At 37.9% G+C, this 27239-nt stretch overlaps 1 protein-coding gene across 10 annotated transcripts in view; it reads right to left on the reverse strand.

Annotated features, from left to right (window-relative positions):
• LOC105831072 (acetylcholinesterase) overlaps positions 1–27239 on the reverse strand; it is a 474599-nt gene that overhangs the window by 66629 nt on the left and 380731 nt on the right. For all 10 annotated transcript variants that reach the window (XM_036283861.1, XM_036283858.1, XM_036283859.1 and 7 more), the window contains one exon: positions 482–645. In XM_036283861.1, coding sequence (XP_036139754.1) covers positions 482–645 — 164 coding nt within the window. The remainder of the gene's footprint in view (positions 1–481; positions 646–27239) is intronic.

Below are 27239 nucleotides of genomic sequence, written 5' to 3' on the forward strand. Positions count from 1 at the left end.
GCATTATTCTAGAGTTTTTTTTCTATTTCAAGAATTAGCTATTCAAATGAAACTTAATTTAATTTGTTGCCATTCTTTTGACAACAAGTTTTATCAGATTGTAACGAAATAATGTAAAAATGTTTTTTCATTAAAAAATTAGTAACAATTATTCCAGACTTAACATTCATGTATTCATCTTTTGAATTTTATACTTTTGGTGGCTAGGTTTATTTAAATTTCCAAATTTTAAAGTAAATAAAAGGTATCTTTATTATTATAAATATCTTTTGCATTATTCTAGAGTTTTTTTTCTATTTCAAGAATTAGCTATTCAAATGAAACTTAATTTAATTTATTGCCATTCTTTTGACAACAAGTTTTATCAGATTGTAACGAAATAATACAAACTAAAATTTAATATTGGGATTTTATGCAATAATATTAATACTTATTAATGCTGCGTGACACATAACACGTAATACGTACTCATAATACCTACCCTGTATATGCAAATCGCGAAAAGTAGTGAATCATTCTCAAAGACAGATCCCGTTCTTCGTCAGTGTATTCCAAAGACTTATTCAAGGGATGCCCAAAGACGTATTCCACTTCATCACCATGCATCACGCCCATCCATTCGCCCCATACATTCGTACTTGTTCTCTGTAACATAATATATACGTCATTGTTATTTTATTAATTTGAACATTATTACATTAATGTAAACACATTTATTACAACTTTTTAAACTTAATACAAAAATATAAAATATTTAGAGGAAAGAAAGTAATTATGGACTAGATGTGGGATTATAAAATTCACAATACCCCGTATACTTTGTGTTGAATTCTGGGGATAATCATTTAAATTACTTCTTTAAACGTTAATACTCCCGAGAAAAAATGGATAGTATGATCAGATGTAAAAATATATAATTAGATATAAAAATATCTAATAATATATGATCATATATAATCTAATCCGAAATTTGGCGCAATATGATAATATATAATCATAAAAATATATAATTAGATATGAAAAGGTCTAATAATATATATTTTTTATAGGATTATATAATAAGTATTGTATATAATCATATAAAATACATATATTATTAGATCTTTTTATATTCTAATTATGTATTATATTTTTATGATTATACATATATAATCATCTATGATCATATCGCGCCAATTTTCGGATTTGATTATATGTATATGATCATATATTAGATCTTTTCGTATCTAATTATGTATATTTACATCTGATCATATTAATGTCCATTTTTTCTCAAGCTGTTTAGACATTATCATATAGTGATTCTATATCATAGTCATTCAGTATTAACGTTTGTTTTGTTGTGAAAGCTGTATTTCAGTATTACAAAGTAACCGAAAGTTTTTTAAATGTATATTTTTTACATTATATATTTTTAAAAATATGTTGGGTATTAATTTTTTAACTTTAATGTAACTTGAAGAACTTGAATATGGCTTTTAAATAACGTATTTGAATTTAATATTTGGCCTAATGTATGCATACATTTGACGTGTAGAATTTTATTAGCTGCATTCAGAGTTGTGGACCACTTGCGAGTCCAACTTCACAAATCCGAGTCTCATAATCTCTTTGCACATATTTTTTACAATATTTTTACGATATTTAACTAATATTGTTAGTTATAATACTTTTATAGTACTTTTACAATGTATACGCAAAGTTGCAAAAACCAAAGATTTTTTACATACACATTTTTTATTCTTTTGTGTAATACAAAATATTGATACTTTTGTGATAGTGATGTGCAAGATTCGCCAAAGAGCGTTAACTTCTTATTTTCTAGAAAATTAGTAAATTGTTTTTTTCATAAAATTGTTAATTATGTTTGTTATGTATATCCGAAGAACTTCTGCTTATAGCATGATTAACAGAATTTTATGGGTAACAAACTTGTACCAACAAGAATTGTGTCAAATAAATATTTACTAAATTATTTAAATAAAACAAAATAAAGATTTATAATCTCTTTTTCTTTTCTATCGTACTATTAATTTTACATTTTATATACATATAAATATATATACAGGGTATTACAAAAGCATCGGATTTGCTTAGCACCGTGCGATAGAGAATGAAAATCGAAGGAAAAATGTCTAATACTATTTTTCAATACGGTAAATAGTTTTGCCTTAATTTATCATTATAATAAGTCAATAAGTGCGGAGGTACAGGAGAAAGTCAGTGACGGAGAATGCGTGAAGTTGATATTAAAAATTGAAAAATGCTTCTAATGCTAATAATTATCGATAAAATTGTTTGAAAGGCTACCAAAATTTTCAATAGAACTGTCAATTACCGAGAAATATTTTCATTTTGACGGAAAGTGTCATAAATAGAGCAAATAAATGTTTAGAAGCTAATGGTGGACACTCTGAGCACTTGTTATAAGAAGCACTTGTTATAATGTTTTATCGTTTTATAATAAATAAATTTAATTACCATTACATTTTTTCTTATCTTGTCTGACAAATCTTTGTAAGACCTATAGCGGTAAAATTTTTTTTCGGTAATCGACAGTTCTGGTAGCCGCCTGAAGAATTCTATCAATGATTATTAGCACTCGAAGCTGTAAACTGCGGAATAAAAAATTTCTTTAGTTGAAGATACAAATTCGAAAATTTTCTAAGTCCCGTCAAAATGGGAATATTTCTCGATAACCGACAGTTCCATTGAAAATTTTGGTAGCCTTTCAAAGAATTTTATCGATCATTATTAGCATTAGAAGCATTTTTCAATTTTTAATAACAAGGAGTCAACTTCACGCATTCTCCGTCACTGACTTTCTCTTGTACCTCCGCGCTTATTGACTTATTACAATGATGAATTATGGCGAAACTATTTACCGTATCGAAAAATAGTATTAGACATTTCTTCTTAGATTTTCATTCTCTATCGCATGGTGCTAAGCAAATCCGATGCTTTTGTAACACCCTGTATACAAATATATGTCCCTTTCTAAAAAAGGCGTGTCATCTGTGTGAATTTCATTCGTATCGTTACATCTTTCGTCACCAAGATACCAGCATTATATATGTCACTAGTAAACCAAAGAATAAAAATTAGTATTATTAAAAACGTTTATTTAAAGCTTTATTCAAGCTAATTAATAGTTGTGAATATTGACTGACATTTACAGCAATACTGACTTACAATTCTATATATTACACAATATCTCATCTATCTCATCAACATCAGTGTAAAATCTGAGCTTCTTACTCACTGATTATTTAATTTTACATTGGTGTTGATGATTAAATAGATGAAGTGTAACGTAGAGTTGTGCATGTGGTTAAATATTAAAAGGTTTAAGTAAATAAAAAGCATCTTTTGTCACCAATGTATGGGCAATTATTATCAATTAAAAATCGGGAGTAAACGAAATAGGCAAACCTTATTTCATATTTTTTACTTCTTACTCCTACTCCATTATTTCTGCTGACATTGTAGACCTTACATTAAACATAATGGCATAATATGCATTGTTACTTCACGAACTGTCATAACAACATGACACTGCACGTCACTTCACGCGAACCACTGGCGACCCACATAATTCATGACACACGATGCAAACGTAGTGATGATGTGAATGGCTGCGTTCCGATTTATTACGCACATAATTATTAACATTAAATATTATTATGGGTGAAACGGAATGTTACCCAAAAAGCATGCGAATGTGACCGCTATTCATGCCATCATGCCACTATATTTCGTCGGTATGACAGATTCTTAAATAACCTGAGGCGCATTTATAGCACACAAGCGCCTCTTGTATCAAAAGTGTGAAAGTGACATTTTCTGATCTGAGAGATCGATGATGATAACGTTTTTTACATGAAAATTTTGACATTTGAACTTTGCATCGTGATATCTCCTCTCATAAGGTACGTAGAAAAAAAAATAAAAATAGTTTTCCAATACAAATCGACCCCAAGCTTTCGATTGAGCCTAGTTAGAACCTGATCCGTTTAGCCGTTTCTGAAATCCGATACTTCACTTGGCGCGAGCTACTACTGTGTCTCTTAATCAATATTAAAATAGATTAAAGAATTAAAATTTACATATTTAGACAATATAAAAGGTTCCCAGACAGCACGTAAGACTAAAAGGTGACAAAAGGTTGACATTTTTAAGGAATGAGTCCCAGATGCGTACAGTAATAAACGGACACAGCAGGCGGAGTGAAACGGACACAGATCAAATGCGCACGGACTAGATGCACACAGACCAAATGCGCATGGATCAAATGCGCACGGACCAAATGCGCACAGTCGCAAACCTATGTGGTGCAGAGAATGCTTTGCACACACACACACACACACACACACACACACGCGCGCGCGCGCGCGCGCGCGCGGAGGTGCAAGGGGGGCTGCGTCCCCCCTCCCGCATTCACCCCGTCGGTAGAGGTGCCCGAAAAGTCGCAACCCATGTGGTAAGTTTGTTGGTTACTGTGTCCGTTTGGTCTGTGCGCATTTGGTCCGTGCACATTTGGTCCGTGTGCATCTGGTCCGTGCGCATTTGGTCTGTGCGCATTTGATCTGTGTCCGTTTTACTCAGCCTGCTGTGTTCGTTTATTACTGTGCGCATTTGGGATGCTCCCATTGCAGACGTCCTGAAAATATTATATGTGTTATTATATTTTATATTATTATATCAATTTTTCTTGGCAACTAAACATTGCAACACTGCAACTAGTATGTAAGTTCAACATGACAACAATCGCCGTGCGCCGCGGCCCGGTCGCCCAGCCGGCGCGGCGCGGCACGGCGGCGCGGTGTGAATTATTATTTTTAACCATGTTCCACCCCGATTGATTTGAAAAAAATATGTGTTAAAGAAGAAAATCTAGAGATGTTTTTGTGAAAATATAAAAGTGGTATCTCAGAACTATCACCCCCACAAAAATTCATAAAATCAAAAATTTTTTTATCGAGTTTTTTTTACCACAAAAATTACTTAAAATTTTCTTAAACTTGTCTAAACGATGTTTACAACATATATTTTTTTCATTAAAATCGGTCCAACCATTTTCGAAAAAAACCATTTTCTTTATTTTTCTTTCCCTTTTCATAATTTCCCCAAAAATGCAATTTTGTAGCTAATATTTGGGGAAGTTTTACATCTCAAGGGTGCCAACTAATGATATCAATTTGAGCTCGATTAGTGCGGGGGCAGATTTCACCTGCTTATTCCGCTATGCCCTTTATATTTGACAATAAAATCATTCAAAAAATTACAAGAATATTCCATCGTGCATGTGGTTACAAAGATAAGTAGAATTCACTTGTATCGACCGAGTACTTTGTGCCTGACGATCTGAGGAGAAAGCAAGTGTAGCGAAAATATTAGTTCTATCCATGGTGTAGTATAGCGGAGTTAAGCCTTGTCTTAGTGCGTGGTTAATTGAAGTCTTTCGGGCGCGCGAGTGTTTACGGGGAAGCGTCCCAGATGCGCACAGTAATAAACGGACACAGCAGGCTGAGTGAAACGGACACAGTAACAAACGGACACAGACCAAACGGACGCAGTAATAAAGGGACACAGTAACAAACGGACACAGACCAAATGCGCACAGAGCGAAACGGACACAGACCAAATGCGCACAGAGCGAAACGGACACAGACCAAATGCACACGGACCAAATGTGCACACTGCACATGCGCACACTGCACGTGCGCACGGACCAAATGCAATCCATGTACATTGCAAGCAGAGTAAAGTCCACATAGGTTAGCGACTTGGACGGGGTGGGTGCGGGAGGGGAGCCGAAGGCCCCCCTTGCACCCCCCCGTGTATGTGTGTGTGTGTGTGTGTGTGTGTGTGTGTGTGTGTGTGTGTGTGGTGTGTGTGCGTGCAAAGCATTCACTGCATCACATGGGTTTGCGACTTTCCGTGTATGCATTTGGTCCGTACGCATGTGCAGTGTGCGCATTTGGTCTGTGTCCGTTTCGCACTGTATCCGTTTCGCTCATTGCGCATTTGGTCTGTGTCCGTTTCGCACTGTGTCCGTTTCGCTCTGTGCGCATTTGGTCTGTGTCCGTTTCGCGCTGTGTCCGTTTCGCTCTGTGCGCATTTGGTCTGTGTCCGTTTGTTACTGTGTCCGTTTCGCACTGTGTCCGTTTGTTACTGTGTCCGTTTCGCACTGTGTCCGTTTATTACTGTGTCCGTTTGGTCTGTGTCCGTTTGTTACTGTGTCCGTTTCACTCAGCTTGCTGTGTCTGTTTATTACTGTGCGCATCTGAAACTCACTCGTTTACGGACATATTTAAAGTCGAACAAATTTTTAAACGTGCTTTTTTGGCAATTGGTAATGGTGTAAATTATTCCGGAGTTTGTGTCGCTATGTGTTTGCTCACTCTACCATGGGAAACATAACCTCCAAATGACAGGTACATTTTTTTCTCAATACGCTAATCCACTTTGTTTACTTTCTTAATATTGGATCATTGGATTAATATTGGATGGCAAGCCTTTTTATTTATTTTTATGATTGATTGTCAATCAAGTCGATCATGTCCATGATCTTATTTTACAGTTTCCTCAATGTGCTGGACTATATAAACAATTTATTTCCCATGGAGCAGTCACTGTCAAATATCGATGAGATGGTGAATAATATAGAAAATAAAACACTATTGATAGGACTTGTGACAATCCTGTGCTCGCTGGACAACAAGCAGTCATCCGAGAAATTTCAGTAAGTGATTGTGTGTCAATTCTGATTTAGTCTAACTTAGTTAAGATTTTGCAATATTAATTTATATATGCGATGTTTTATATGCAACTTTTTTATTTTATTTTTTCCAAGAATGGTACATATTTATTTGTTAGGATGATATGTGTACCGCTTATCTGCCTACCAAAGTTTGAATTCCATGCCTAATGTGATCAACTGAAGCCTGTGTTACCATGACGATCGAATTAAAGTGAAGACCGTGAAGCTATTGGCACTTCACTTTTGATCATTTGCATGTGCTAGTGGAAGGAGTAGATAATCTAAAGTACGTTTATTAAAAATATTTAGACATTGTCTTAAAATTATAAAATCTACAGCAGATTTCTTTGGTCTGGTTTCAGAGTATTAACACAAAGGAAACAATATGGAGAAATTATTGTACCATTGCAAGGAGTGATGCAGATGATGCAACATTTTAACAGCTACATGAACATACCACAAGTGAAGCAATTATCTGATCAAGTAAGGACGCAAATGGTATTTTTAACTTGTGCCCTACAAACGTTTTATGTCAGATTGATTTCTAAAAAAATTTCAAAAGTAATTTAGTTATACTACTTTTTTCTTAAAATAAAGGTAGTGATTGTGGCACAGTGACTTGTGTGTCTGCTTTCTGATTACGCGGTTTTGAATCCAAGTCTCGGGCAGAGAGCAGATACACAACTCACTGCGCCACAATTGTATGGATAAAGTGCTTTTTTCACATTATATTATAAGCGCTAATAATTAATAGAATTGTTTCTTTGATTAAGTATTTTATATTTGTTTGAACAAAGAGTTCATCAGATTTAGCATAAGTTGGCCTAGCAGATTACAACGGATTTCAAACAGGCCTTTTCAGGTCAAAATCCGAAGCATTTCAATCAGTTAACGGAGGAATGTTTAGTATTATCAGAATTGCATCCTAAAGTGAAGTATGTACATCATAGAAATTTTTGTACATTTAGTATAAACAACAACAAACGTACGATTATATTTGAAACATCTTTTTTTTATAGGAAAGATCTGCTCGTTTGGTTTGTAAGAATTCAATTAGAAGAATACGCACATTTGTTCGATGAGAATCAGAATTTGCCTAGGATAAGATAAATCGAAGATATACGTGGATTAAGAAACATCTGCTTGATTTTGAGACAAAATTTGGTGCAATCTTTTCCCAAGATTGGGAGATTTCTGAGCGAATAGCTGTACAATTCTGACATATTACGTGTTAACACTTACTAAGTTAACGAACAAGAGACGTAACGAAATAGACATTAAATTATTGCTGTACTTTTATTTAGACTGCGTTTTGTATTTATATAAAAATTTATTACATGTATTGTATTACAAAAATAAATATGTAATTGATGTAAAAATAAATATTATTATTATATTTAATGTGTGCTATCCCAGATTGAGAGTTCAAAAAGAACTTAATTGTATGTCACCAATTATGAATTCTTTTTGAGAATAAAAAGTATTTTTATAAAATTTTTATAAAAATAATTTTTTTTGCATCTCAAAAAGAATTCAAAATTGATGACATAGAATTGAATTTTTTTTTAACTCTCTGTGTTGTCTGAGATGTTTATTAAAATCTAACTTAACCTAACCTAATCTACAATTAGAAGCCTGTCTAAAAACACTTACTAAAAGATGACTTAAGGTTGACTAATTTTAGACATCTTTCATTTGTCTTAAAGATGACTAAAAGATGTCTAAAATTAGTCACCTTAAAGTCATCTTTTGGACAAGGCACAAAAGCCAACTTTTAGTCGTTTTTTAATTGACTATACGCTCTAACTGAAAGATGTCTTGAACTAAAATATGACCAGTTATAGTGATTCTTTTAGATGACTTGGTGTTGTCTGGGTTTCTACGCGATTGACTTCTACATTTTTTACTATTATTTGAGTTCTTTTGCTGTTATCATTATTCAAGTAGTCCTTTACGGCGTAAAGGGCCTTGCTGAGAAAGTTCACAACGACCTGCTTACGAAATATGACACCAGAGAGGAATTTGCAGGGTTAGCACCACCTAAACTAAACAAAGAATTTATCGCTGTTCTGACTCCCTCCGTAATTAAACGCGACGAATTCGCATTCTCAGTCGCAGGTTGAATCATGTTTGCGAGTCATTGCTTCAGGTATGTCAATTCTTCTTAAGGGGTTATACTACTCAGCAAAAAATTTTTTTTTCGTTTTTTTTTTATTGGCTTAAATGATGCATAAACTATCTAAAAATGATATTCCAGCATAATTATAAGTGGGAAACATTAAAAAAAATTTTTACAACTTATTTTCCGAAGCGCCGCCGAGCGCTTTGAAATGTTTAAAAATGTCACTCCGTCACGCGCAGCATTTTGAAGCGTTGTAGTCAAGTCAGTATTTTTATATAGGTAGAAGTAAGTTATACTTTCTCAAATTAAATGTTAATTAAATGCGAATGAAAATTTAAACGCCGTCGTTTGGATAGTAGCGCCGAAATCGGTATCAAGCAGCAAAACTGTTATTGATATAGCGACTAACGTTGCTGCAATCACTTATAATGATAGTTTTCAAGAATTACTTGCTATAATGAGTACACTTGAACTGAAGATTAGCCACGAATTTTATAATTATTGTATGGAAATCGATGAACGGCGCGTTCAAGCTGCAAACTGCTCAGCATCAATAAACAGAAAAACGCGCGGAAGGACCTTACATTGCTCAGAAAGGAGGCTGAAGAACAATATTTAGGCTTGGAAGAAATTTTTTGCGGTCCTGGGATAGCAGAGTGAAGGTAAAAAAATCAGCAAGCCGATATTTTCAATTTTTCATATAGTAAACATGTTTTGAAACTTTAAACGCAATTATCTCAGAACCATGTTTTTCAAATTGCCGTGCAGCATAACTCAAGCAATTTATATTCGATTGACTTGAAATTTGAACTGTAGTTTCTTAGATAAATTATCTATCGAAGTACCAATGATTTTTACGATCAATAAATAATTACATTTTTTATAAACGATTTGAAATCAATTTTTCATCGAAAAAAGTAATTTTTGTTTTTAAATGGATGCCAAATTTGTAAAAATCAATATTTTTTAATAATCGTTGGTACTTCCAAAGAAACACTAATATAGAATATAAAAAAATTTTTTTTATCTCTGTAGATGCTGTATGAACATTGCTACTCTGCACGCCGTTTATCTCTTCGAAAAAAAAGCGTTCTTAAGTAACTTATTGCCACGACGCCATTTTTTACTTTAAATAAAAAAAAAATTTTTTTTGTATATCTTAAAACTTATATAATAAACCCTGTAAACTTTAGTTTGATTGCTTTATTAGTAGTGGAGAAAAAAATTCATAAAAAAAGCCTCATTTTTTAGCACGCCTGGGTAGTATAACCCCTTAAGAAGGATGTATCGCAATCTCTGCACGAGGCTAAGCCAGCTCTAGTCCTCTTCTCGGACAACATCCATCTACTCGCGGACCATTATTTCCGCTTATCTCTCGCTCGAAGGGTTTTTACCAAATCTTCGTTAAACATTATTGGCAAGAACGCTGCAGAATCAGCCCCGATTGACGAATACTTATTCGGTCAAGACTACTCTTAAACTCTGGAAGGCAGCTCAAGCTTGTAAAAAAGCGGGTCGGGAGGCGGTCAAAACGACCCTGCTCCTCGGGAAAAAATCTCTATAGCCTGTGCGTCAGTAGACCCAACCACGACGCCTTCAGCTTCCAGCGTCCGCCAGGGATCAAGAAACTAGAGAGCTCCCGCTCGCCCATCGACGGCTTGCAGGACGGGAGCTTTACAATACAAGAGCCGTCATCACTGCTCCCAGTCCAGATCCCGCTTCCGGCATCGCAACTAAACGAGATACAGTCAGCAGGTCGCCTGGGCCTTTTCCTTGAACAATGGCTTAGCATCACTTCAGATTCAATGGTTTTAAACGCAGTACGGGGTTACCGCATTCCGTTTGCTTCACTCCCTCCACCGAAACCCGTCTTACAGGAAATAGAGTTTTCTGAACGCGACTCATTTTTATGCAATGTGGAAATAGAACGTCTTCGATCCAAGAACTATTGAGGCGGTTGAACCATCGGAGGAACAATTCTTATATCCTTTTTTTCTTATAGACAAATCGTCAGGTGGTAAACGATTCATTCTAAATTTGAAGGAGTTGAATACATACATTGTACCCCCACATTTCAAGCTCGAAGATTGGCGAACTGTTGCCCGCCTCATGCTGCAAGGTTTGCTAATGGTGACCCTCGATCTAGAAGATGCGTATCTATTAATTCCAATTGCCCAAGATTATCGAAAATTTCTTTGTTTTAGGTGGCGTCAGACAACTTACCAATTTACGGCTTTACCATTTGGCCTATCTGCAGCTCCATTTATTTTTACAAAGATCATTCGCCCAGTTATCACATAGCTATGTAAGAAAGGTTTCCAATCGGTTGTATATCCAGACGACTTTCTCTTCCTGGGCTCAACCATCGAGGGGAGCGTCCCATTTGGCCACGTCAATATTGACCACGGTCCCGATTGACCACGTCAATATTGGCCACGTCAATATTGATCACGTTAATATTGGCCACGTCAATATTGACCACGACCCCGATTGACCACGGGGTGGATTGGCCAAGTTAATATTGGCCACGTCAATATTGCCCACGTCAATAATGGCCACGCGTCAATATTCGCCACGTCAATAATGATCACGTCATTATTGGCCACGTCAATATTGGCCACGCGTCATTATTTGCTACGCATCAATATTGACCACGTCAATATTGGCCACGCGTGATATTGCCCACGTTAATAATGGCCACGTCAATATTGGCCACGCGTCAATATTGACCACGTTATTATTGCCCACGCGTCAATATTGGCCACGCGTCATTATTGCCAGGCGTCATTATTGCCCACGCGTCACTATTGGCCACGTCATTACTGTATATGGGTTTGCGACTTGGACGGGGTGGGTGCGGAAAAAAAGGCCGAAGGCCCTCCTTGCACCCTCCGTGTGTGTGTGTGTGTGTGTGTGTGTGTGTGTGTGTGTGTGTGTGTGTGTGTGTGTGTGTGTGTGTGTGTGTGTGTGTGTGTGTGTGCAAAGCATTTCTCTGCACCACATGGGTTTGCGACTTTCCACGCTAAACAAAAAAAATAGATTAATATTGACGTAGGTAATAATGACGTAGGCAATAATAACGCGTGGGCAATAATGACACGTGGGCAATATTGACGCGTGGCCAATAGTGACGTGGGCAATATTGACGCGTGGCCAATATTGACGTGGGCAAACAGGTGTCACTCACCATCGAGGCTAACGTTTCTATCACTATAAGGGTGCTGGAGTCTCTGGGTTTCTTAATCAATTACAAGAAATCTATTCTGGAACCCTCTTCTAGACGTAAATATTTGAAATTTATTTTTGACTCTCGCGATCAATCCATCTCAATTCCTCCCCAATGTCGAGCAAATTTACTCAACCTGACGGTCGGCATAGCTTATGCCGTTGAAGGATGCTTTGAATTCCAAGGCATTTATGTGGAGGGACTGTTCCGATTGCAACCACCATCCGTGAGTACGTTGTTCTCCGCAGGAGGCAACCCCACCCAGTCATGGAAGCGTCCGAGAAGATCTCCATGCGAAAGGTGCTCTTACGGATTTTGTGAGCCTGGTGCCGATTCGAGAAAACTTTAGTCTATCTGGTAAAATCCTGTTGAAGCGACGATGGAATATCCATGATTGCTGAAAAGTTTTCGTTTGAGTTTATCAGAGACAAGAATTTTCCCTCTCAAAATTCTTTGTATAAAGAAATCCGTATTGGACAGCTGGGCATACAGAGACAAGAGAACCAATGAAACTGGCAAATTCTCTTATAGAGCACGAAGATTTATAAAATCAAATCTTCGTGCTCTATAAGAGAATTTGCCAGTTTCATTGGTTCTCTTGTCTCTGTATGCCCAGCTGTCCAATACGGATTTCTTTATACAAAGAATTTTGAGAGGGAAAATTCTTGTCTCTGATAAACTCAAACGAAAACTTTTCAGCAATCATGGATATTCCATCGTCGCTTCAACAGGATTTTACCAGATAGACTAAAGTTTTCTCGAATCGGCACCAGGCTCACAAAATCCGTAAGAGCACCTTTCGCATGGAGATCTTCTCGGACGCTTCCATGACTGGGTGGGGTTGCCTCCTGCGGAGAACAACGTACTCACGGATGGTGGTCGCAATCGGAACAGTCCCTCCACATAAATGCCTTGGAATTCAAAGCATCCTTCAACGCCCTTCGTTGTTTTGCAGGGTACTTGCAAGACTGTAATATTCTTCTCCGCATAGATAATACGACGCCATCATACATCAATCGATTCGGATCAATCCAGTATCCGCATCTTTCCGACATCTCGAGACAAATATGACACTGATACGAAAACAGAAATATTTTTCTTTTTGCTTCGTATACTTCCTCATTAGATAACTATGTTGCCGATGCGGAATCTCAAGCTCCGGACCCAAATACAGAGTGGTCTTTGTCGAAGCTAGCATTTCGGCGGGTGGCCAAGTCTTTCGGCCCTTTTAACATAGATTTATTCGCCTCCGCCATCAATAATAACTGCGAAAATTATGTTTCCTGGCTCCCAGACCCAGAATCAATCGCAGTGGATTTTACCCTTTCCTGGGTAGAACTCAATTTTTACGCATTTCCTAACTTTATTTTGCTTCCACAAGTTCTTAGGAAAGTGGTTCGACGAGGGAGCAACGGGAACATTGGTCGTGCCCTAGTGGCCCTTTCAGCCTTGGTTTCCGTTGTTTCAACATTTTCTGATCTCAGAGCCATTAATTCGTGCTCCCAATCATTCTCTACTTTCTTCTCCTTTCAGAAATTGACACCCAGAATGCAAGACACTTTCCCTGGGGGCTGGGAGATTATCAGAAAAGCGTTTGAGGCCAAGCTCGCTCCGCCCGCAGCAATTCCAGCATTAAAAGCCTCTCTAACGGAATCGACTATTAAGCAATATTCTCTCCCCCTCCTTCGGTGCTGGTGAGATTTCTGCAAGCTGCATGGCATATCTTTCTACTCCCCTACCGTGGTCCAGATGCTCGAATTTTTGGCCCAGAAGCTATCTAAGACTTCCTACTCAAGCCTCAACACTATAAGATCGGCTGTGTCGCTTATTAGTCAAAATGATATCGGCAACCATCCTATGATCAAGCGGTTTTTTAAAGGCGTTGCATCACTTAAACCGCCCCGGCCTAGATATGACTACATCTGGGATCCAGCGCGTTATCTCCAAGCTCGCCTCTATCTGTCCGTACGACTCATGTTCGTTGAGTGTCCTTATCAGGAAATTAGTACTCCTTCTCGCCCTGGGAACGGGTCAGCGTGTACAAACGCTCTCCTTGTTGAGAATATCTCATATCACTCTAACGGATAAGCTGATCATTCGTATCCCGGATCGGAAGACATTGGCGGCAGGCCGTCCCCAACCGTTCTTTTCTTTCTCACGTTTCGTGGAGCATGAAAATCTCTGTATTTTCCGGCTAATGGAATATTATCTCAGGAAGACCAGTTCTCTGTGTTCTAGTTCATGTGATTTTATCTCCATAACCAAACCGCATAAATCGGTCACAGTTCAATCAATTAGTCGCTGGATAAAGCAGGGCCTCGAGGAATGCGGAATAGATACCCAATTTCTTCCGCCCAGAGTACTCGCCACGGGAGCGGTGCACTTGCACACGGTTCAAATGGCTACGGTGCATTTGGACACGGTGCTTTTGGACACGATATCTTGCGCACGGTTCAAATGACCACGGTGCATTTGCACACGGTGCATTTGCACACGGTACATTTGCACACTGTGCATTTGGACACAAAAGAAATTTTATTAAAAATGTACACCAGTTATATGCACACGTAAAATTGTACCACCGATATTTGTGCACGAAAAAATGCCCACCGTTCAATTGGACACGTAAAAGTTGCACACCATTTATTTGCACACCGCTCACTTGCACACCATTCACTTGCACACCGTTCATTTGTCCACCAGTCATTTGCACACCAAGAAATGCGCACCGATAATTTGCACACGGAAAGATGCGCACTGATCATTTGTACACGGAAAGATGCACACCGTTTTTTTGCACACCGTTCAGTTGCACACCGTTCAATTGCACACCGTTCAATTGTACACCGTTTAATCAAACGCATATTAAATATTCATACATTGTGGCTGCGTTTGCAATGTGTACATAGGTTAGCGACTTGGACGGGGTGGATGCGGGAGGGGGGGCAATTGAACGGTGTGCAACTGAACGGTGTGCAAATAAACGGTGTCCAAAAGAACCGTGTCCAAATGAACGGTGTGCATCTTTGCGTGTGCAAATAATCAGTGCGCATCTTTCCGTGTGCAAATGATCAGTGCGCATCTTTCCGTGTGCAAAAGATCGGTGCGCATCTTTTTGTGTGCAAATGATTAGTGCGCATCTTTCCGTGTGCAAACGATCGGTGTGCATTTCTTGGTGTGGCAAATGAGTGGTGGGCAAGTGAATGGTGTGCAAGTGAGCGGTGTGCAAATGAATAGTGTGCAACTTTTACGTGTCCAAGTGAACGGTGGGCATTTCTTCGTGTGCAAATATCCAGTGGTCAAATTTGACGTGTGCATAAAACTGACGTATATTTTTAATAAAATTTCTTTTGTGTCCAAATGCACAGTGTGCAAATGCACCGTGGTCATTTGAACCGTGCGCAAGATATCGTGTCCAAAAGCACCGTGTCCAAATGCACCGTGTCCATTTGAACCGTGTCCAAGTGAGTGCCACCCTTTGCTACGCCTCAACCTTTCGAGCCGCATACAAGGGAATCACGCTTGACCTCATCAAGCGCGCATCTGGTTGGTCTGGCGAATCCCGTGTATTTGCAAATTTTTACAACATACCGATTGTAAATCCGGAAGATTTTGCCAACGCGGTTTTTTTTATCCTGAACACATATATATTTTCCTTTTTTTTTGTTGTTTGCTGTGTTTTGCCCTTTTTTCTCCTTTTTTGGAGAAGACTCGATAGAAACGGAGAAAGAAGAAAGAGAAGGACGGTTTACTAGTAAAATCCAAACAGTCTATTATTAAGACTACCAGTATCTTCTTAATTTTAAGTTTTGCATTTAATATAATTAGGACAAATTCTTACTCTAGAATCTCTTTTTGTTACGCCCTATGCAACATACGGCTTATTCTGCATGTATTCTGTAATTCCATTTTTTATTATAATGATAAATATTATAATCACAACCAGTTTTCTTCTCTTTTGCCTTCTAGATGTTGTTATTTCCGGCTAATCGCTGGGCTTTTAACAACTACATAGTTATTTCCATTCGGACGAGGCAATAGGCATAATTGTTAGATTGAACGAACTTACCTGTGAAGTTCGATACTAATTATGCCATTTGTCTCGTCCGGATAGACTCCCACCCGTACTTATGTTCTTTTTTGTTCCTTTTTTCTTCCCCTCCTTCAGAGTTTGCGATTAGCCGTCGCTTTTACTTTGAACTTATGAGGTGTACACAGCCGCGCATGTGGTAAGAGCGCGCGAGCGGCGCTAGGACCTTTGCGCGGGACCCTAGGCGCGCTATATTTGTTTAGCGGAGATTTGAAATCTGTTGTCGGATTGGCGTGCAGGAGCATGACTACATAGTTATTTCAATCCGAACGAGACAAATGGCATAATTAGAATCGAACTTCACAAGTAAGTTCGTTCAATCTAATAATTATTATTGCAATTATTAAAGTGGATATAATTTGCCCACGTTCGAAATGGCTACGCGTAAATTTGAAATGGCTACGTTCGAAATGGTCACGTTCGAAATGGCCATGTTCGGAATGGCCACGTTCGAAATGGCCACGTTCGGAATGGCCACGTTCGGAATGGCCACGTTCGGAATGGCCACGTTCAAAATTGACCACGTTCGGAACGGCCATGTGTGGAATGATTTTTTTCTTGTTTGCGTGGAAAGCTGCAAACCCATGTGGTGCAGAGAATGCTTTGCGCCCACACGCACACACACACACACACACACACACACACACACACACACACACACACACACACACACACACACACACAGGGTGGTGCAAGGGGGGCCTTCGGCCCCTCGTCCCACACCTCACCCCGTCTAAATCGTTAACCATGTGCATTGTACTGGAAATTATGTAAAACATACGTGGGCATTTCGAACGTGGCCGTTCCGAACGTGGCCGTTTCGAACGTAGCCGTTCCGAACGTAATCATTTTGGACGTGGCCGTTTCGGACGTGGTTGTTTCGAACGTGGTCAAATTGAACTCCGTGCAATATTTCTTGTAGCCATTCCAAACGTGACCATTCCGAACGTGGCCATTTCGGACACTCCTCAATTATTACTATTTTCAAAAAGTAAAAAGCTAAATAATGCGCGCGTATCGCCCCAATCAGCAAGCAATATTTTATAAATGTTTTTTAAATATTTATTTTTGATTATTTTTACATTATTAGCGTTTATTGTACAAATAATATTTATTTAATATTTATTAAACATTTAGTTTATATTAATTATTTATTTTAAATAATGATAAAAAAATAATATTTATTTAACGTTTATTTAACGTTTATTTAATATTTAAAAATTATTAAATTTTTATTAAAAATAATAATTTAAGAAAATTATTTGTGTAACATTTATTTAATGTTTATTTAAAATTTATTTTTTTAATTTAGAAGAATATTTAAAATAATATTTAAAAAATATAGAATAAAATAGAATAGACTTTATTGTGTTCCCTTAGGAGTTGCAAGGCGCTTTTGACACGGAGCGTTCCCAAACCGTTTACATCTGCATCATAACCCCAACCTCCAACTTTACCTGGCCATCAGCGACCATTACATCCTATAGTCTCCCTACCCCTGCTCGCACACCCTTTTTTTCCCCGTTCCTGCAGCCCTTCCTCCTCTGCCCCTTCTTCTTCCAGGCCTCCTCTACATCTCCTCCATCTCACGGTCCTCTCTCTTCTCTCTTATCAGATCATCAGCCATCCTTTTGTCCTCGCTATATCTTCTCCTTCCTTCTTCTCCGACCTGCCATCCCCGTACTCCACCTCCTGCTCCACCGTTTGTTTCCATTCAGCCTTCTTTATCTCTCCGTCTTTGGCGTCTTCTCTGCTTCCTCTTTTCATCCTCTCTTCTGGTCTTCTTCCTCCTTCTTTATCCTTTATTCCTCTCACCAAACTTGCCGTCTCTCCGTCATCTCTCCACTTTCCGTGCTGTTGAGCCTCCCCGACTCTTTACGCTCTTCTCTGCTCTTCTCTCTCTCCTGCTCTTCGTAAACTCTCCTTGTCACTCTTTCTTCTTCTCTGTTCTCCTCGGCTCCTCTCTCTTCCATTTGCTTGACCGTTCTTCTCTTTCTGATCCGCTGCCCTTTCTCTTCTCTCCGCCATCCTCTCTTCTTGTCTTCTTCTTATTCCGCTTCTTTATATTTCCTCGAATCTCTCCGCTCTGGCTATACCTTCCTTCTCCATTTTCTTTCTGCTGGTCTGCTCCACCTCTTCTTTTGTCCACTTCGTCTTCTTTCCTTGATCTCTGCTAACTGACTTCCCACTTTCCTCACCTCTGCTCTCCCTTGACACTCTGCTCTCCTCTTTCCTCTCTCTCTCCCACACTCCGCAGCCTCCTCTTCTTGTCACTTCTCACTTATTGCTGCCTTACTTGTTGCCATTGCCGGTGCTCGTATACAAAGCGTTCGCAAAACACGCTACCACCGTCTTTTTCCCAGTACTGCCAGCTCGACTTTCGACTCTCGAACGACTCTCCCTTTCTCTTCCTATTGGTCCTCTCCCGATATCTCGATATCCCGTATCTCACCAGCTTCGCTCCACCGTCTTCCATCTCTTCTTCTTACCCCCTCTTCTTGATCTCTTCTGCTGTTGCTTGTGTTTCGCCTACTCATCCTTGTTTTTATTCCGATTTTCACTTCTCCACTGCTTCTTTAATTCTTCATTCCTTCTCTTCCCTCCATTCCCTTCCGTTCTTCTCGATCTCCTCTTCCCAATTATCTGACTCTCAACTCTCTCTTCGTCCTCATTCTTCACTATTCTCCTTCTCACTTTGGAGCTCACTTCCATACACCATATTTAAAAAATATTAATTTATTATTAATTTAATATTTATATTTCAATAATAAATTATTTAAAATAATGATTTAGGGCAAACATTTATATAATATTTAATTAAAATTTTTTAATATTAATTTAACATTTTAATGAAACGTTTAAAACATTATTTACATAACATTTATTCAATATTTGAGTAATATTTATTTAAACCTTTAAAAAAATATTTTAAAAAATATTCCAAAAATGCTTATTTAATATTCATTTAATATTTATGTTACGATAATTAATTATTTGAAATAATGATTTAGGGTAAATATTTATATAATATTTAATTAAAATTTTTTAATATTAATTTAACATTTTAATGAAACGTTTAAAACATTATTTACATAACATTTATTCAATATTTGAGTAATATTTATTTAAACCTTTAAAAAAATATTTTAAAAAATATTCCAAAAATGCTTATTTAATATTCATTTAATATTTATGTTACGATAATTAATTATTTGAAATAATGATTTAGAGTAAATATTTATATAATATTTAATTAATATTTATTTAATATTAATTTATCATTTTAATAAATTGTTTAAAATAATATTTACGTTTTTGTAACACTTATTTTATGTTTTTGTAATAATTATTTCACATTTAGAAAGTTGTTTAGAATAAAATTTTAAATATATTTGAATTATGGTTGGGAAGCTTCACTAATTATGTAGCGTAAGTTATGTGCAAAGAGGACGTGAATCTATTAGATGTAATGAAAGAGTCACAAAAGCGTATAAATAAAACTTTTGAGGTACAGACTGAAACATCGGAACATAAAGAAAGTGAAGATTGAGACAACATTGCACTTATCAAAACAATAAGGCATATTAACAATACTCAAAAATTATAAGAAATGACATCTATTTTTTATTTTTTTACGAACAAAGCAAAAATAGATTTTTTCATATTTCACATATTATTTCGCATATGTGAAAATCAGTAAAAAATTGTAATACTTTATATTTATTTATAAGAATACAAGTTAACTATACATGTTTCATTCTTCTAACAACAGTTATTGAAATAATCTATAACAAATATGTATGCATTAACATAAAATATTCATGGATCATCACGAAGCATTAGGATGCGTACGATCTTCGAAGTCAAGCAACGTCGGGGGTGGTTGGCACTTGGATAGGTGACCGTTTTTTCAGGCGCAGAAATTAAACATGTTCTAACAGGTACTGTGGCTTGGCTGAAACATGTATAGTCTTCTTCCCCTTACAAAATTATCGCAAAAATTTATGATGCTAGATTGATGAAGTTACGTCGAATTTATCAAAATTATTTAATAATGTCCGAAGATTCCAGGACGATTTCTTGCCCTGCCCGTGCTGCTGCGTGGGCTTCCGGGCCACGTCCACCTAAGCTCTCCCTTCCAGAAAGGACTTGCACGGACTTCCTCCCCCGCAGAACTGGCCAGGTTCCAACGAGAAATTTCCGACGTCCGAATCCTTTTCCGTCCCCGTGCTCCTTCCTCACCAAATCTTCTTTCTTCTCCGTGCCAGGTCTTGTGCGCTTCTTACTTCTTTCTTCGGGATCGGGGGGGGGGGGGGAATTAACTTTCGTGGACCCTACGCTCTCAGAGCTCCCCGTCCCTTGTCTCGGCATTTGCCCAAAGTCCCACGGGAAAATCACGGTCAAAAACCGTGGGAGAGGCAATCCGACAGAGTATTCTTGAATCCTACGGAATATCCTCCTCGAACTCTGGAGCACTCCCCTCCTCCACTCCGATGGAAAAGGAAGGCTGCAACAGAAGTACACAAAAACAAAACGCAAATTTCTGAACTAAGAAAAACAAACGTATTTTAAGAAATTACAATATCTCCCTTTAAAAAAAAAAAGATTGTACGGACTCAGGCTTAGTCGTCCTTTTGAGGCTCCGTACACGTTTCCTGAAACGCCCATGACGAGTTCTCCTTTTTCTCGGAAAAACTATTTTCATTAACAAATTTTAATATTTTCGCCCGTTCAATAGCCACCTTAAGAGAAGTTATCCCTTCGGCTTGTAAGGAGCGTTTGACGTAACAGTCGTTCAACGCCGCGACGAACTGCGAGCACGCGATTTTATCGCGCACGGCGTGGGAGCATTCAGAGTAGGCCTTATAAGAAAGCCGCTCGAGATCCGCCCCCAATGTCGCGTAATCCTCTTCCGAGCGCTGTCTACGATTGGTGAACTGGAGATAAAAACTCTGCGCGAGCTCGCTCTCACCAAAGCGCAATTCTAATTTTGCTTTTAATTCCGCGAAGGTGGGAGGTTCGTCCTCATCTCCATAGGAATCTAACAGGAAACGCGCTTTTCCGCGCAAACACAACCGCCCTCTCCGTCTCACCCCAATTATTCGCACGCGCGATAAAAGAAAATTGGGACAGAAATTCGCGCAAAGGCGCCTCCCCATTGTACATATCGGGCTTTAATTTAAGCGAAAGAGCCGCCCGCCCCGCGCCCGCGGCCTCCCCTGCGCCCGCGAATCTCGACACGTCGCCCGAACTTCCAGCGGAAGCTTCGTTATTTAAACGACTTAGCTGGGTGTCGGTGAGTCGCTCCTCCATCCGACGGAAAGTTGCCTCGCGCTCGACGAAACGGGCCTCCAGCGCGAAAATTCTACTGTTCCTGCCGCTCCCGTCTCCGCTCCTCGCGCATCTGCTGCAACTCGAGGAGGACAGCCTCCATCGCGCTCGTCTCTGCTGGGCTCGCCGCCTGCTGCTGGGAGCGAGTCTTCCTCGGCGAGTGAGTCGTCGACATGTGAATTCCTCTCGTCGACAAGATATGTCCGTTGGCTCGTTCGCTCGTCCGATCCCAGACGAGCCCCCAAAAATGTTGCGTCGAAACACACGCACACACACTCGCGGGAAATAAACGAGACGGGCTTTTAGGGCTTAACACCAACTTTATTGAATTCTAAGGAAAACAGAAAAACAACGAGGCGTCCTCCTCGGCAGGAGTCCGGCACAAAACTGACTATCAGTAAATGTTTATAAACATTTCCCCGGCAACCGGCCGATCGAAAATTTTAATCGATTTCTCAGCTGACTGGCGACGCGGAGTATACGGGCGACGCGCGGCGCGCAACAATATGTTTCGTTTTTTCCGCATTCATCTTTAGTTTATTAGTATTCATCCATTCCTCCACTACGTTAAATGCAATATTCAATTTTCTTTCTACCTCCTCACTACTCTCACCTGTTACATATATTAAAGTATCGTCTGCAAACATTTTTATATGACACACATCCAAGCAAACATTAACAATATCATTCATATGTATTATAAACAACAATGGGCGCAATACTGAACCCTGTAACACTCCGTATTCCGTAATCAATATCTTAGACCATCCATCATTAAACTGAACTTGTTGTATTCTATCTTTTAAGTACGACCTAACCATTCTAGAACTGTTCCTGTAATACCGTACTGATATAATTTCTCTAATAATCTTCCCGTATCAATTGCCTCGAATGCTCGTTTAAGATCTACAAAGATAACTCCTACTATTTCTCTCTTACTAATAGTCAACTTTCATTCATCTATAACTGTTTAAATTGCTGTTTTACACGAGTAATGTTTTCTGAAGCCCGATCGATGTTCCGTTATGATTTTATTACTTTCTAGGTAAACTTCAACTTGTTTTTTAACTATTATCTCTAATACCTTCTCATTTATTGGGAATATATTAATAGGCCCATAAACTTTTTTCTTAGGTTTCTCTACTATTGAAATTATCGTGGATGTTTCCACTTTTTTAAAAAGCAACCTTCACTCAATGACGTATTTATTATATTACAATATTCTTCTCCTATGACACAAAATACCGTTTTTAATATATCGCTAGTTATTTCTTCTTCTGTACGTTTCTTTTTTGTTAATTCCTTAATGATTATTTTTAACGGTTCTGTCATAATTGACTCAAATTTTTCTAACTCTCCCTTCTTTTCAATACAATAAATAGTTTTCTTATTTGTGCTCGTTGTATAATTCATATCTAGATTTTATTATGTCTTTAATAATACTCTGTATATAATATAAGTTAAATTTATCAGCTATACCGCACTCTATATTATTGTCTAATAACTCAAAATCTATATTTTCTACAAATTTCGCACCTATTGGTCTTCCTCTGATAATTTCTTTTAATGTTTTCAACATAGTTGTGGGATTGTTACTATTATGATCAATCATGTTTTCATAATATTCTTTTTTCTTTGTTCTAATTAAATTAACTACTGCATTTCTTTCTATTTTAAATTGTTGCCAGTTTTGTTCCGTGCTATTGTACAGTGCTTTTCTATATGCCTTATGTCTTCTAGTCGCTAGCTTTTCTATTTCCTTTGAATACCATTTTTTCCCTTTCCATATTTTTGGTATTTTAAAAATTTTTTTAGATGCCGTGATGTCTAGCACATCTACTATACTATTAATTAATTTCTTTGCTCTTACATTAATATCTAAATTATATTCTTTTTCTAGGTTACTCTCCACTAGCTCAACAAACTCATCTGCATTATATCTACTATAATCCCTGCCACTGAATTCTTTATATTTATTTACAATTTTCGTATTTATCGACTTTTATCCACACGTGATCCATTATCTTAGGTTCGTAATTGACTTTTACATTTATTTCTTTATTTGCAAAAACTAGGTTTATAATTGTTTTACTATTTTCGGTAACTCTCGTTGGTTTATCAACATATTGCTTCATAACTAGACTTTGCATAGTTGTTAGTAGTTTATTTGTATAATAAGATCTGTCATACAATCTATATTAAAGTCTCCTAATATTACACTCTTTTTTTATTGTTAATTCTTCTACTATCCCCTCTAAGAATCCTATAAACTGTGACGCACTCGGTGAATGATATATTACCACTAACACTCCTTTAAACAATTTCTCTTTTACTTCTATTACAACACATCAAACAGTCCTTTCTAATTTTTTCGATACTATTATTTTATACTTGATATCATCTCTTACATACAGAGTAACCCTCCCTGTATTTCTATTTTCCGCGTTGCATCTAACCACACTGTACCCCGGTACACTTATTTCAATGTCTTCGATTTCCGCAATCAGCCTCGACTCCGGCAATGCTATGACTGCAGGATTTAATTTCTTCATAATCTGTTGCTGTATCTCGTCCTTGTGTGCCATTAAACTTTGCGCACTTATATATATTATTTGTCCCTCTTCTTTCTGTAATTACTATTTTTTGGCTTCCCATCCACCTCTCCTCTTCTCCTCTTCGATAGCCCTCTTATATGTCGGACATTCCAGAGAGAGCATCATGATCGTCTTTCATTTTTAAATTATATGTTTTTATTTTAAACATACAATTTACATATTTGTTAGAGAGCGTCCCAGATGCGCACAGTAATAAACGGACACAGCAGGCTAAGTGAAACGGACACAGTAACAAACGGACACAGACCAAACGGACACAGTAACAAACGGACACAGACCAAATGCGCACAGAGCGAAACGGACACAGTGCGAAACGGACACAGTAACAAACGGACACAGACCAAATGCGCACAGAGCGAAACGGACACAGTGCGAAACGGACACAGACCAAATGTGCACGGACCAAATGCACACGGACCAAATGCGCACACTGCACATGCGCACATTACACGTGCGCACGGACCAAATGCAATCCATGTACATTGCAAGCAGAGTAAAGTCCACATAGGTTAGCGACTTGGACGGGGTGGGTGCGGGAGGGGGGCCGAAGGCCCCTTTTGCACCCCCCCCCCCGTGTGTGTGTGTGTGTGTGCGTGCAAAGCATTCATTGCATCACATGGGTTTGCGACTTTCCGTGTATGCATTTGGTCCGTGCGCATGTGCAGTGTGCGCATTTAGTCTGTGTCCGTTTTGCTCTGTGCGCATTTGGTCTGTGTCCGTTTCGCTCTGTGCGCATTTGGTCTGTGTCCGTTTCGCTCTGTGCGCATTTGGTCTGTGTCCGTTTCGCACTGTGTCCGTTTGTTACTGTATCCGTTTCGCATTGTGTCCGTTTATTACTGTGTCCGTTTGGTCTGTGTCCGTTTCACTCAGCTTGCTGTGTCCGTTTATTACTGTGCGCATCTGGGACTCATTCATTTGTTATGCTTCTCTCTACATTTACTTGCTTTATGCTTTCCTGCACATTTATGACACGTTTCATCTCTCGTACAGTTTTTTGCAGTGTAATAGAATCCCCAGCACTTGAAACATCTCTTTATGCTGAAGTGATTGAACACAGGACATTTTCTCCAGCATATATTCAACTTTTCTTTTTTTATCATCAATTCATGTGTTACTTCATCTACTTCGATTATTATAGATCTACCTTTTTTCTATTTCTTTTTAGGCTGACTATCATCCATATTTTTCTTTTCAGGATTTTCTTAACTATGCTCATACGAGATTCGTCAATACTATTCTGTTTCTTGATTGAATCTATCAGTTCATCATCATCCAACTCTATTTCTTTCTCGCTAATATTAACAATTTTTATTTCCGGCTTCTTTTGTAGTAATTCTGTAACATTATAATTGTCATCTAGCTTAGACTACATCTTTTAATTTATCTATTTCTTCTCCGGTTTCACAGCCTAGAATGACTGTTCCTTCTCTTCCTTTTTGTACCTTTGTTATCCCCATTGACATATTCTTAATATCAACCTTTTCTTCCATTATTTTTTTTGTGGTCTCACTTTCTTGCTGAATCTTCGGTTTGATGATTATGATGTTTTCCTTCTTTTTTTTGTAGCCTCACTGTAACTGCCGCGCGCATTTTCCGCTGACGCCTGCATTTCTTCTCGTATTACTATTCGTAAGTCTTCCATTTCTTGTTTAATAACTTTTATTTCCTTTTGCACTGTCTCCTTAATCAGCATTTTTATTTCTCGTTTGCATGCCATTTTATCTTTTATCTCTCTCATAGTTTTTACTAGCCAATCAATTTTCGTATCCATGTGCACGTTGACACCTATCGCTCTGCTTCCGCCACTTCCTGTCGATCCTGTAAAACTCAGTTCTTCTCTTCCGTTTACCGTTTGTATTGGTGTTTTTTTTTTACATCCGTATCTTTTTCACTGACAACTGTAAACTTCTCATATAGGCCCAGACATGACACATATTCTCGATTTCTGTCGTACACCTTATGTTTACTTGCACAACCTGGATGAAAAAAAAGTTTAACACATGACTTACATGTCACGACCTGACTTTTTATTGCCTTCTTACATGCGGCACATTTATATTCTGCATATTCATCGTCCATATTAGTAGTATAGATCGGCTGACGCCGATCCTATCGATACGGGCGCCCACTCACGCACGTAACTGTAATTAAGATACACGTCACTGTCAATGTCTACCTGTCGCGATATGTATGATCCGCATGGGAAATACACTGATTTTCCACATAGATCCACACACTTTCGTTAGAGAACTTTGGTCTTATTTGGTCCTTACGTGTATTCTCACAGCCACGACACCCTTTTATAATTTTCTTTTACTTCTAGATCATTTTAAATGCACTGCATTCGCGGAGCGATCTTTGACCGTCCATCTCGCAGCAGAGAAAAAGAGAGAGAGAGAGAGAGAGAGAGAGAGAGAGAGAGAGAGAGAGAGAGAGAGAGAGAGAGAGAAAGAGAGAGAGAGAGAAAGAGAGAGAAAAAAAATACAAAGAGAGAAAAAAAGGAAGAAATTATAAACAGTCTTTACTACTCGTGTAAAGAATTTAAAAGAATTTTTTTTTCAAAACATGTACATTTATTTTTCATATCTTTGTTGTTGTCAAAAACTCTCTTTATTTTTGTATGAATAATATTATAGTAACAAATTTAAGCAAGTACGACTCAAGTAAAATCGATGTCAGTGAACCCGTATCAGTCTCATTAAGCGAAGTTTTTGTAAATTTTAATAACGGCTTTATATTTATGAAAGAATATACGTCTTCACAATATAGTGTTATACGATTCAAAAAAACAATATCTCCTATTTTATCACCTGTCAAAATTTTGCATTTTATTAAATTACAATTTGCCAGTTCAAGAATTATTAATCTAGTACCATTACAAAAACCTTCATTAATGCTAAGATTTCTAATCAACATAACAATACAATTTGGCCTTTAACGTAATTCGTGGGGAGGAAGACACATTGGAAAAGAGCTATTTAAGTATTCAGGTAATAAAGACTTAACAATATCATCATTATCATCACAATTTACAGCACTATCTACACTCGTATAAATTCGTTTGCCTTATATCTAATAATTCAACGACTTGT

The sequence above is a fragment of the Monomorium pharaonis genome, chromosome 3 (assembly GCF_013373865.1).
Source record: "Monomorium pharaonis isolate MP-MQ-018 chromosome 3, ASM1337386v2, whole genome shotgun sequence".
Taxonomy (NCBI): Eukaryota; Metazoa; Arthropoda; class Insecta; order Hymenoptera; family Formicidae; genus Monomorium; species Monomorium pharaonis.